At 41.4% G+C, this 13413-nt stretch overlaps 1 protein-coding gene across 4 annotated transcripts in view; it reads right to left on the minus strand.

Moving 5' to 3' along the window:
• Positions 1 to 6733: 6733 nt before the first annotated feature.
• PLA2G7 (phospholipase A2 group VII) overlaps positions 6734 to 13413 on the minus strand; it is a 39892-nt gene continuing 33212 nt past the window's right edge. For all 4 annotated transcript variants that reach the window (XM_045057623.1, XM_023254043.2, XM_023254044.2 and 1 more), the window contains exons 8-12: positions 13222 to 13335; positions 11973 to 12064; positions 10398 to 10568; positions 7771 to 7919; positions 6734 to 7227 (exon numbers count right to left, since the gene is read on the minus strand). In XM_045057623.1, coding sequence (XP_044913558.1) covers positions 7097 to 7227; positions 7771 to 7919; positions 10398 to 10568; positions 11973 to 12064; positions 13222 to 13335 — 657 coding nt within the window. In that variant the 3' untranslated portion in view covers positions 6734 to 7096. The remainder of the gene's footprint in view (positions 7228 to 7770; positions 7920 to 10397; positions 10569 to 11972; positions 12065 to 13221; positions 13336 to 13413) is intronic.

Raw genomic sequence — 13413 nt, forward strand, 5'->3', positions numbered from 1 at the left:
AGAAACAGAATATTTGAATAGACCCACAATCAGCAAAAATATGTTGAGTCCGTAATCAAAAATCTCCCAACAAACAAAGAGTCCAGGGCTGGATGACTTCCCAGGGGAATTCTACCAAACATTTAAGGAAGAGTTAATACCTATTCTTTTGAAACTGTTCCAAAAAATAGAAATGGAAGGAAAACTTCGAAACTCATTCTATTAGCCCAGTATTACCTTGATTCCAAAACCAGACAGAGACCCCACTAAAAAAGAAGTACAGACCAGAGACCCCACTAAAAAAGAATTACAGACCAATTTCCTTGATGAACATGGATGCAAAAATTCTCAACAAGGTACTAGGAAAATGAATCCCACAATACATTAAAAGAATTATTCACCACAATCAACTGGGATTTATTCCCGTGCTGCAGGGGTGGTTCAATATCCACAAATCAATCAATGTGATACATCACATTAATAAAAGAAAAGGTAAGAACCATACGATCCTCTCAATAGATGCTGAAGAAGCATTTGACAAAATACAACATCCTTTCTTTATAAAAACCCTCAAGAAAGTAGGGATACAAGGAACATACCTCAACATCATAAAGATCATATACGAAAGACCCACAGCTAATATCTATCATCCTTGATGGGAAAAAATGAGAGCTTTCCCCCTAAGGTCAGGAACATGACAGGGATGTCCACTCTCACCACTGTTGTTCAACATAGTACTGGAGGTCCTAGCGTCAGCAATCAGACAACAAAATGAAATAAAAGGCATCCAAATTGACAAGGAAAAAGTCAAACTTTCACTCTTCACAGACAACATGATACTCTGTGGAAAACATGAAAGAATCCACCAAAAAACTGCTGGAACTGGCCCATGAATTCAGCAAAGTTTCAGGATATAAAATCAACATACAGAAATGTTGCATTTATATACACCAATAATGAAGCAGCAGAAAGAGAAATCAAGGAATCTATCCCATTTATGATTACACCATAGCCCATAAGATACCTAGGAATAAATCTAACCAAAGAAGTAAAAGATCTGTACACTGAAACTATAGAATGCTTATGCAAGAAGCTGAAGAAGACACAAAGGAATGGAAAAACATTCCATACTCATGGATAGGAAGACCAAATATTGTTAAAATAGCAATGCTAACCAAAGCAATACACACATGCAGTGCAATCCTTATCCAAACAATACTACCATTCTTCACAGAACTAGTACAAACAATTCTAAAATTTGTATGGTACCAGAAAAGACCCCAAATAGCCAAAGTAATGTTGAAAATGAAAACCAGAGCTGGAGGCATCATAATCCCAGACTTAAAGCTGTATTACAAAGCTATAATCATCAAGACAGTATGGTACTGGCACAAAATCAGACATATAGATCATTGGAACAGAACACAAAACCCAGAAACGGACCCACAAATATATGGCCAAGTAATCTTTAACAAAGAATGAAAGAGTATTCCATGGAAAAAAGACAGTCTCTTCAGCAAATGGTGTTGGGAAAACTGGACAGCGACATGCAGAAGAATGAACATGGACCAGTTGCTTACACCATACACAAATAAACTCAAAATGGATGAAAGACCTAAATGTAAGACAAGAAACCATCAAAATCCTACAGGAGAAAACACACAACCTCTTTGACCTTGGCCACAGCAACTTCTTACTAGGTATGTCTCCAGAGGCAAGGGGAATTTGGGGGACCTCATCAAGAAAAAAAGCTTCTGCACAGTGAAGGAAACAATCAGCAAAACTAAAAGCAACTGATGGAATGGGAGAAGATATTTGCAAATGATATCAGATAAAGGGTTAGTATCCAAAATCTGTAAAGAACTTACCAAACTCAACAGTCAAAACCCAAATAATTCAGTGAAGAAATGGGCAGAAGACATGAACAGGCACTTTTCCAATGAAGACATCCGGATGGATAATAGACACATGAAAAGATGCTCAACGTCACTCATCATCAGGGAAACAGAGACCAAAACCACAATGAGATACAGTTGTGAGGACACTTGTCAGAATGGCAAAAATTAACAACTCAGGAAACAATAGATGTTGGGAGGGATGCAGAGAAAGGGGAGCCCTTTTGTACTGAGAATGAACACTGGTGCATCCATTCTGGAAAACAGTATGGAGGTTCCTCACAAAAATTAAAAATATAACTACTCTATGACCTAGCAGTTGCGCTGTAAGGATTTTATCTAAAGGACACAAAAATGCTGATTCAAAGGGGCACATGTACCCCAGTGTTTATAGCAGTGCTATCAACGATAGCCAAATTATGGAAAGAGCCCAAATGTCCATTGACTGATAAATGGATAAAGAAGATGTGTATATACAATGGAATATTACGCGGCACTCAAAAAGAATGAAATCTTGCCATTTGCAACAACGTGGATGGAACTAGAGTGTCTAATGCTAAGCGAAGTAAGTCAGAGACAGATAAATATATTTCACTCATATGTGGAATTTAAGAAACAAAACAGATGAACATGAACATATGGGAGGAAAAAATTAATAAGATAAAAACAGAGAGGGAGGCAACAATAAGAGACTCTTTTTTTAAAAGCGTATTTATTTTTTGAAAGGGAGGGAGGGAGGAAGGGAGAGAGACAGAGAAAGAGCAGGGGAGGGGCGGAGAGAGGGAGAGAGAGAGAATCCCAAACAGGCTCCATGCTGTCAGCACAGAGCCTAAGGCACGTTCGAACTCACAAACTGTGAGATCATGACCTGAGTCAAAATCAAGAGTTGGATGCTTAACTGACCAAGCCACCCAGGTGCCCCAAGAGGCTCTTAAGTACTGAGAACAAACTGGGGTTGCTGGAAGGGTGGGTGGGGGGTTTATGGATGATAGGCATTAAGGAGTGCACTTGTTGGGACTGGCAATAGGTATTATACATAAGTGATGAATCACTAAATTCTACTCCTGAAACTAATACTACACTATATGCTAACTAACTTGAATTTAAATTAAAAAAAGAGAAGAAAAGAAAAATTCCCTGTTGAAAGGGTGGGCCTACGCCAGCCGACTCCATCTTGTTCTGTGTTCTCCACCTTGAGTGACTATGTCCCCAACATGACCCCTTTTCCGGGAAAATCGCAGAAACCTCAGATCGCGCCTCCTCCCCTTGAGTAACCTCCCGCTCACCCGTTCAAACTTCCTGATCAAAACACGCCCAGCGACCTGCGTAACAGGACTCTGACCCTTCCCCAGCCAATCGGCCGAGGCCACGACCCTTCCCCAGCCAATCAGCTGCCCCTAGACCCCTATAAAACCTTTGTGCTTTTGAAACTCGCTCTCTCTCCCTGGTATCTCACCGCTGCGTCAGTGCAGGTAGGGGATTGAGCTCGAGCTAGCTCGAATAAAGGCTCTTTTGCTTTTGCACCGGACTCAGCTCCCTCGTGGTCTTTGGGGATCACGAATTCTGGGCATAACACCTGTAAACTCACATTAGCATTGTTCATGTAAAAAACCTGAAATGGGGCCCCTGGGTGGCTCGGTTGGTTAAGTGTCCAACTCTTGTTTTCTGCTCAGGTCATGATTTCATGGTTTGTGAGTTTGAGCCCTCTCTCTGCCCCTCCCCTACCCATTCTCTCACTCTCTCAAAATAAATAAACTTAAAAAAAAATTTAAAAATCGGAAATAAATGGTGATGAGAGCCTAAAACAAATAGGAAATACGATTGTGGAATATCTGTGGTTCTGGATTATCTGTAGTAATGGAATCACAGTTCTAAAAATGGGGGAAATAGTAAAGTCAGTATTAGCTCTTATGTGTCAGTCACTCCGCTGGTACTTTAAATGCATTTTCTCCTTCAATTCTGAACTCCGAGGGGCGTATTAATATTATCCATGTTTTATAGGTGAGAAAATTGAGTATTTATTTTTGAGAGAGAGGCAGAATGCAAGCGGGGGAGGGGCACCGAGAGGGGGACACAGAATCCGAAGCAGCTCCAGGCTCCGAACTGTCCGCACAGAACTCCACACGGGGCTCAGACTCACAAACCACGAGATCACGGCCTGAGCTGAAGTCAGACACTTAAGGGACTGAGCCACCCAGGCGCCACAGGAAATTGCAGGTTTTTTGGAGAAGTTAAATAACTTCTCTAGGTCAAAGAGCTGGAGAGTCTCAGAAACCTGATCAAACCCAGACCGATCTAACTTCAAAGCCCATGCTTTGAAAACATGGTTTTGTGTAGGTGGTGAAACAGGTCCCAGCTTTAGGACCTCAGCTATATGCTGCTGATTAGATATGTGACCTGGGCAGGTTATACAATCTCTCTGAGGCTTCATCTTCCTCATCTGTCAGATGGGGTTAATGAAATCTTTCTCGAAGTGTTTTTAAGACTAGAAATAGTATTCTTTTCCCTGAAAGATACTCAGTGCACACACTAGATCATTATTGTATTTGTAACCTTTAACTCGTTGGGTCTTTCTCCTGTCAGCACCTGCATGTGCCACCCACAAAGATGCTACCGAATGGGCCATCACCACAATTGGAAGGACCATCCATTTCTAAAATGAGTAGGGAGGTTTGCTCCGTGAGCGGGGAAAAGATCCCTGCCTCCGAGACATTACCAGACCCTGAAGCCTGATGGGGTAATGGTGAGAACTAAGGACATTAAAAGCTGGGTGTAATTTCAATAAGTAGAAAGGAGAGGGTTCTGCGTTGAACAGAGCTGAGTGAGAAAGCGTGTTACCTGTTCCTGGGATGAGAATAGACAAGTTTGGTTCACTCCTGTAGGAGATACAGTTGTGGGGTACTGGCAGTAAAGGTCAGAGAAGATGCATTAGGGCCAGATGATGGAGAGGCTTCAGTGTCCTGCTAAAGAGTTTAACTCTTAAAAATTTTAAAAATCGGAATTGGTTATAGGATTGAGAAATTAAATTTCTCAAAAAGAGCGATTTTGCACCCTACCACATTAGGATAGCCCGAAGTGCCAAATCAAAATACACCGTTGCTTATTAACTGAGCACAATAAGTAGGTGATGGAATAGTTACAGTTAACCTGGTTTGCTTATGAAGTCCTGGTTATCCTGTTCACACAGGCTTAAACAAGCTTAATTATGAAGAATTCATAGGAGCCAGACCATAATTAAGCCAAAATATACTTAACTATGAGTAGCATAAATTTTTATACTCATCGGGAAACAAACTATTTCCCATGACACCCGACGTATAAGCGTGTGAAGTTTTAAGCCAGCTTTTTACCTCCATTTACAGCTATACCTGAGAGAGATGTGGGTTCGGCTCCAGATCGCCACAAACACCACAATGAAGCACGTCAAATAACTTTTTTGGTTTCCCAGTGTGTATACAAGTTATGTTTACACTAGAGTGTAGTGTATTAAATGTGCAATAGCATGTCTAAACAAAGCAACGTACATACCTTAATTTAAAAATACTTGATTGCTATACAAATGCTAACCATCATCTGAGCTTTCAAGTGAGTCATAATCTTTTTGCTGGTGGACAGTCCTGACTCCATGCTGATGGCTGCTGACTGATCAGGAGGCTGCTGATGGCTCGGGTGGCTCTGGCACCCAAAACGGGGGCACCTGGGTGACTCAGTCAGTTGAGCACCTGACTTCAGCTCAGGTCATGATCTCACGGTTCGTGAATTCAAGCCCCGCATCAGGCTCTGCACAGACAGCACAGAGCCCACTTCAGATCTTCTGGCCCCCCCTCTCTCTGCCTCTCTCAAAAATAAACATTTAAAGCATCTTTTAAAAAGACAATGAAGTTTGCTGCATTGACTTCCTTCCATGAACAATTTCTCCGTAGCACGTGATGCCGTGCGGTAGCCTTTTACCCCCAGTAGAACTTCTTTCAAAATCGGAGTTCATCCCTTCACACCCTGCGGCTGCTCTGTCAACTAAGTGTACTTCGTATTCTAAATCCTATGTTGTCATTTCAACAGTCTTCCCGGCATCTTCACCAGGAGTAGATTCCATCTCAAGAAACCACTTTCTGTGCTCATCCGTAAGAGCAACCCCTCATCCGTTCAAATTTGATCGTGAGCTTGCAGCAATTCGGGCACATCTTCAGGCTCCACGTCTGATTCTAGCTCTCTTGCTATTTCCACCACAGCTGCACCCACTTACTTCCTCCACGGAAGTCCTGAACCTTCAACGTGTAAAAAATTCAGTATCTGCCCTGTGCAATAAAGCAAGGTATGCCTGTGTTGTGCTATTCCACTTCTACCACTGCATACACAATTTAAAACCAAATAAATATAAATAAAACACAATTAATAAAACCAAATAAATATAAATAAAACACAAAATAAAACCAATTGGAAAAACAAACCAATTAAAAGCAATTCTGTTTCCTTTGTTATCCTTCACAGCCTTTGGCTGCATAACTAATATGTTATAACTGGAATCCCTGGCCCGGGTCTCGTGCACTTTTCTTGAGTAGGTGGAATCCATCAGAGATAAAGCATTAAGTAAATGCAAACAAATTATAAACTCTCTTTAATCCATTTTAATCTGCTGCCTTTGCCTTGTCTCCAATATTCTTATCCTTGGCCACTCCCCTAATTTAGTTTTCATATTGAAATTGTACAGTATCCCTAATCCTGTGGTAAATCAGTGCTTTTATCATCTGTGTGATCTAATTTTTCTCACCATGACCAAAAGTCAAAGGGGACCAAAGTCTACCTAGAATGCCATATTGCCAAAACTCAATTCTACTCATAATAGAAAAGAGAGGCAAAAAAAAAAAAAAAAATCTGTATTTATTGTATTTGGGGGGAGTTAGTTATGTCATTGCAACATGTTTTCATTAGCATTGTGCCTGTTTTGATATACTTGTCCACTAAAGGAATGTAAAAATAGTTATTAATTTTGGCACTGAAAAAGTATCATCTTAGTAAAATAAAAATTTAGGCTGGTATGATTGTTATACATAGCAGTCATTCTTTACATTTAAAGAAAAAAATTCCAGTACAAGCTTCAATCACTGTTATGATATAGTCTACATTTTACAATAGAGTTATTTGAGAAAAAAAAACAAACATTAAAATCACGCACATACACACACTTTTAGACAGCTTTTTAAAAAGTGCTCTTGATCTAAATTCTATTTCTCTCTTCCTGTAGAGTTCTGTAGAGTGGCATGCTGGATGGTTGTGTCAATGTTGGTCCCTGGAATAAGATTATCATCTTCTCCTTCAATTAAAGAATCCCACTGATCAAAATCTTTCTGCAGTCCTGGAAGAGAAAAATGTTAACAAGAATATGAAGCTTTGGAGAGTACGAGACAGCTCAGTGCCTCTAGGTGGCAGGACAGCCTCACAAATTACACCACAAACGGCCACCAAGTCTGCACAGGAAGGCGATTCCCTTTAACAAGCTAGACTTCCAGGGCGCCTGGGTGGCTCAGTCCCTTAAGTGTCTGGCTTCAGCTCAGGTCACAGTCCCACGGTTTGTGGGTTTGAGCCCCACGTTGAGCTCTGTGCTGACAGCTCAGAGCCTGGAGCCTGCTTCAGATTCTCTCTCTTTCTCTCTCTCTCTGCCCGTCCCCTGCTCATGCTCTGCCTCAAAGATAAATTAACAGGTAGACTTCCTATCTGTGATATGTAGCATGAGAAGCAGCAAAACTCAATCTCTCAAGTTTCTTTCTTCAAACTGATTTACTGTTCTGGGACATTGTAAACCAACTGGAGACAGTTAAAGTGGGACTCACACTGCAATAAAACAGTTTTGTCTTAAGAAGCACCTGGTTTGTGTCATGAAACACTCTTAGTTTCTTACCTAAATGCTTTTGTAAGAATGCTAATGAAGCTTTGTTGCTAAGATCAATTGCTACATTTGAATCGATATCTCCTTTTAAAGTGAACATGTATCCAATTATTTTGCCAGTTGCAAAAGTGAAATCCACAAAATTCTGATGCACTGAACCCCTGAAAGAGAAATGAGAGGTTTATAAATCACATTGTTTGACAAAATTATTTTGGTACTTAGGGTGCAGGAAGGATAGTGGTCTAGGTAGCCTATTGAGTGAAAACTAAGGAAACAAAACTTATAGATTTGATCTCTGTAGATGTGTTTGTGGGTCACAGGCTGTGCCTCTTAGTATCTATACATCTTCCCCTCTAGATAAACAAAGATTCCTGAGTTCCTTGGCATCTTGGTTTTAGAAGAAATGATTCCAGCTTTTCGGTGGGCTAGAATAGTCCCAATTTGAGCTGACAAAATGTGTTACGTGTTGCAGGGACTGTATACTCAGAGCCAGAAGCCTTTACCAACACTGTTTAACTTCGTATGTGATGCTATTCAAAACACACTGCACCTAAACCTTGGATTAAATATTTGGTGGCTGGGGGGGGGGGGGGGAGGAGAACCTCTTTTTCTTGTATTATTTAAGCTGTAAACACCTTACAGATATCATTTACACTGCTCTTTAAATCTACCTAACATCAAGTAAATGGCCTTTTTTGGTGATCACTTTCCACTGCCTCTAAGACATTTGACACTTTCTTGCCGTTTTTTTTTTCCTTTTGTTTCTTTGATCTCCTTTCCCTTGTTTGTACCTTCCCTTCTTCCCCTAACAACTCTGTTCTCTTCACATACATATAGACATTCCTCGATATTCTGCTCTCAGACCACTTCTTCCCCTACTTGGTGGCTCTTATCTACTTGGTGGTCTTATCTACTCCCAAGGTTTCAGGTGTAAGACACAAATTCTGTCCTGCCCGGTTTGTGGCCAGACATCTCTACCCTGGTTTCCCCGTCCCAAGCTAAGAAATTCCGAGATGAAAACATACGTCTCCAGCCCCGAATGGTGCAACTCTTCCTCTTCACTTTGCTGCTGCTTCTAAGCAAACACCACTCTTTCAGTTATCTGTACTCAAACCAGAGCCACCTGCCTCCTGCTCCATCTTCCCTGCTTCCAAACACAACGTGAGTGTCAGAAGGTAGAACCGGGTCATGAGAGGGCTGGGAGTAGAAGGCTGGATGCTACCAACAGTGGAGGAATGGCCTCAGGAGAAGGAGAGGGTCGGGGAGAAAGGGAGGGTGCAGTCTAGATGGAGGGAGGAGCAGGAAAGAGTAGGAGTGTGGTAACCAGGGGAGGAGAAACAGGGGGAGTCCACAGTGTCTAACGGATGCAGAGAGCAAGGCTGAGGCTGCGAATAGGCTGCTGGGCCTTTTATGTCCTCCACAGGACGCATTTCAGTACATTGGTGGCATTCAGCTGGTCCACAGGAGTCAAAGTGGAAATGGAAGTCAGGATGAGCTCTTAAGTACGAGCTATTCTTTCCAGGCTCCTCGCAGAGAAAGGATGAAAAAGGTAAAGAGCCTAGTAAGGAAGTGGGGTTGAGGGAGGCTAGGCGTTCTGCATTACCTCTGTTTGAGAATTAGACTTATACATACAAATATTGAAGTCCTTAACTAACTTGAAGCTAAATTGAGGTCCTTAACTAAACCACCTTAGACCCTCCTCACTATCTGTTTAACGTCTCTTGATCCTTCAAGGCCAATTCTATTCCCTTGTCTTCCAAGGTGTCTTCTGACCACATCAGATAAAAAAGACTCCAGGGGCGCCTGGGTGGCGCAGTTGGTTAAGCGTCCGACTTCAGCCAGGTCACGATCTCGCGGTCCGTGAGTTCGACCCCGCGTCAGGCTCTGGGCTGATGGCTCAGAGCCTGGAGCCTGTTTCTGATTCTGTGTCTCCCTCTCTCTCTGCCCCTCCCCCAATCATGCTCTGTCTCTCTCTGTCCCAAAAATAAATAAACGTTGAAAAAAGACTCCATTCTCCGACCCTATCACAGCGTTTATCACCTATGCTCTTTGTGTTTCCTTCCTGCCACCACTTGTCTTCTTTGAAATAAACCATGTTTCAGATAGAAGAGGAATGCCCCCTACCTTATAACATCACATTGTGAGTTCAAAACTCTTTTGGGATTTCTTTTTCACATTCATGATATAAGCGTATCACGGATGCTCAAGGGGGCCCCATTATAGCTTTTGGGAATTTCAAAATTCTTTCCAAGCAGGTAAACACATTGCCGATCTCAACAGATGCTCTGACTTTTTTTCCAAAGAGTTCCCAGCCTGGCTTAATGATACAATACCTCTCCCTACCCTCGCCCCCCCAAATGCGTAAGCCTGCTCTTGTGTTTACATAAAAATAGCATGTATCCTAATGCAAATTTTAATGATCAATATATGAATGACATATGTTAACACTACTCAAAACATTTGCATTTTAAAGAGTAAACACAAAGGCTGTTAGACCCTGAAAGTATCTAATATTCTCCCTTATTGAAAGTCTAAACAGTGAATTTAACAACTCTGGGACGGCTACCAATGGTACCTTGGGATGCTTATCCAAGTTTCAAGTTTATTGTCAGAGGATGAAATAAATCACTAATACTTACCTGATTGTGATCATTTTTCTTTCTTTGTCAGGTGAGTAGCATTTTTTCATTTTTATGATATTAGCAGGATATTGGAACCGTTCTGAGTTGATAAAAAAGAGGGGCTGAGGAATTCTGGAATATACTTCATCACCCAATGGAAGCATCCATGCATCCAGGGCAATACCACACCTGCAGGTGTTTGTAGACAATGATAAAAGAAAGCTGGTTACACGCTGGCCGACATACAGCGTTCCTGATGATGCCAGGATTAATGGACATGCACCACACTGGTTCATTACAGGTTAATCTCACTGGTACTATACTTCAGTGTGGGAAGGAAATATGATTAGCTTCATAAGGCGGTCGACTTGGCATTACATAATCATTTTCTTTAGGAGACATTTAGGAATCGTGACCTTTAGAACGATATAATATGCTTAAAATGTTTTCGTTTTTGTTATGGTCTTCAAAATACATTCTCAAACAAGTAACGATTTCTTCAGAACTGTAGGGTGTCTGAAGAAATACAATACATGCACTATCGCCCCTGTTTCCAGCACGTACGGCCAGTCTGTGGTTGATTTATTATGCCTTTTTCAGAGCAACCGTTGGACCACTTGCTTTGAGGTACTACACCTGAAAAAGTGGGGCTTGAAGAAAAACATAGGGGACGTATCATTCGAAAATGTAACTTTCTTTTTAAAAGTAAGTTTATCCTGTTTCTGGACCTTTTGGACACTCTGTTTTATGTGCTAAATGGGCAAACTAAGATAATTCCCTTAAATGGAAACTGATTTTAAGGAAGAAATGTGAGATGAAGTTTCAGAGATGATCCTACCCACTTTCTTACTGGTTGGCTCTACATGATCTCATTAGTCTGTGATGACATAGTTCAAGAAAGAAAGTATTTTTTTCTGGGGTCTGGTCCTGACTGTCACCCAAGTTAAGTGTAATTTAAGACCTCTATCCATATTAAGGATGGGAAAAAAAAAATTAAAAATGCCCTGCATATTGAGGAAGTCTAGAAATACTACAAGACGCATTACTGGCATCACAATCATATGTCATATATGAAATGTATACGGGGGCGCCTGGGTGCTCAGTCGGTTGGGCATCCGACTTCGACTCAGGTCATGATCTCGCGGTCTGTGGGTGCGATCCCCACGTCAGGCTCTGTGCTGACAGCTCAGAGCTGGAAACCGCTTCGGATTCTGTGTCTCCCTCTCTCTCTGCCCCTCCCCTGCTCACGCTCTGTCTCTCTCTCTCCCCAAAATAAACACTAAAAAATAATAATAATAAAATTAAATGATGTATAAAGATAAATTTCCAAGTGAAAATGTTAAGTCCTTAAGCAGATAAATAAGAATGATGAAGAAAAATATATAGGAATGGGGAGATCTTACGATAGCAAGAGAAGTAGATTATTTCTGTCTAGGAAAATTCATATAGAGTACTTATGGAGGCAAAAGAACAGACTTATAAGCACTGAAGGGTCCCTTCCTCATTAAGAATTTGAAAAATACTCTATCTCACATGGGTTATCACTTCCTCTCTTCCAATAGCTTACTGTTTTCTCTCTTTGCCTCCTCTTACCTGAATCTCTGGTCTTCACTAAGAGTCTGAATAACTGTGGCTCCACCAAAAGAATGTCCAATTACTGCTAATTTATTCCTGTCAATAGAGTCCTATATGAAAAAGCATGATATATATTCATAACTATCTCACAGGTTGTTAGAATAGACTAAATTAGTTTTTAAATTATAAAATTATTAATAATTTCATGGGCATGGTTAAGTACCTTGATTTCTTATAAAAGAAATACATACATACATACACACAAATACACACATATACATACACGTGTATGTACACATATATGTATATACGTATACACAAATAACACACACACACATGCGCACACATTGAGCATTCATAGAAGTTCAGAAGTGAACTTAATGATCTTCCTAGGCACCCACACTTGCAACACCAGCATCATTGCTGACTTCTGCCTCTCCCTCCGTCCACATTTAGTTTGTTCATTTCATGAGTATCTATTGAACACCTGCTCTGTGCCAGGCACCGTAGTTCACTTTCAACGAGCTCCCAGTCTATCAGTGAAGAAAGAGACATGGACACGTGATGCAAATACAACAGGGTGGTGCCAAGGAGCTAGGAGGGTGATAGATAGTTCGCCAGTCCAGGGCAGGGGTGACAATGGGGTCCAAGAAAGCTTCTCGGAGGAGGTGATGCCTGACTTGAGATGAAGATTAAGCAGGACTCAGGGAGAAGAATGTGTCAGGCCAAGGGGAAAACATGTACAAAATCATGGAGACAGGAGAGGGAGTAGACAGTCGAGGGACAAGAAACTCTTCACTGTGTCAGGAGAACAGACGATCATCTTCTACCCAGACTGAAGCCCTTCTACCTAGTCCCCTCTACTCCCTGTCCTCCGTCCTCCATACACACTCTTGGGTCTTTGTGCATGCCCTCCACTTTGATACTCTTCCACCTCCTGTCCATATTCTGCTGAAAACTTTTGGCCACCATTTCAGGATCACGCTCAACAATATGCAAGAGCCATCCGAGAAATGACGACACTTCTGCTGGAGCTCTTGAGTTGAACCACAGAAACGGCTGCTTCTGTAGCTCAAAGGTGACTGTGGGCAATCTCATCTACAGTTCAGCCTAGTTCATTCCTCATCACTATAATACTTCACATACACTTTTTTTTTTTTAATTTGCAGCCTTTTGTCACACGGTTCCATGCATTACAGCAGAAAAACAGATGATAAGGAACAATAAAGAACTACAGGACAACGGAAATGACTTTTTTCAAGCTCACCTTCAGTTGTTCCATATCAAACTCTATGTCTAATGCATTCTTCACTGGCCTTCCACGATCAATTTCCAGAATCAAATCGAGAGCCTGGGAACACTCCTTTGCCCTTTGGCGCACCTAGTGTGATTATTAGAACAAGGAAATGACCGGTAAAGAAGCTGCGATACTTATTTTAAAGTGTGTGTACGAGTTGCG

The sequence above is a fragment of the Felis catus genome, chromosome B2, assembly GCF_018350175.1.
Source record: "Felis catus isolate Fca126 chromosome B2, F.catus_Fca126_mat1.0, whole genome shotgun sequence".
Taxonomy (NCBI): domain Eukaryota; kingdom Metazoa; phylum Chordata; class Mammalia; order Carnivora; family Felidae; genus Felis; species Felis catus.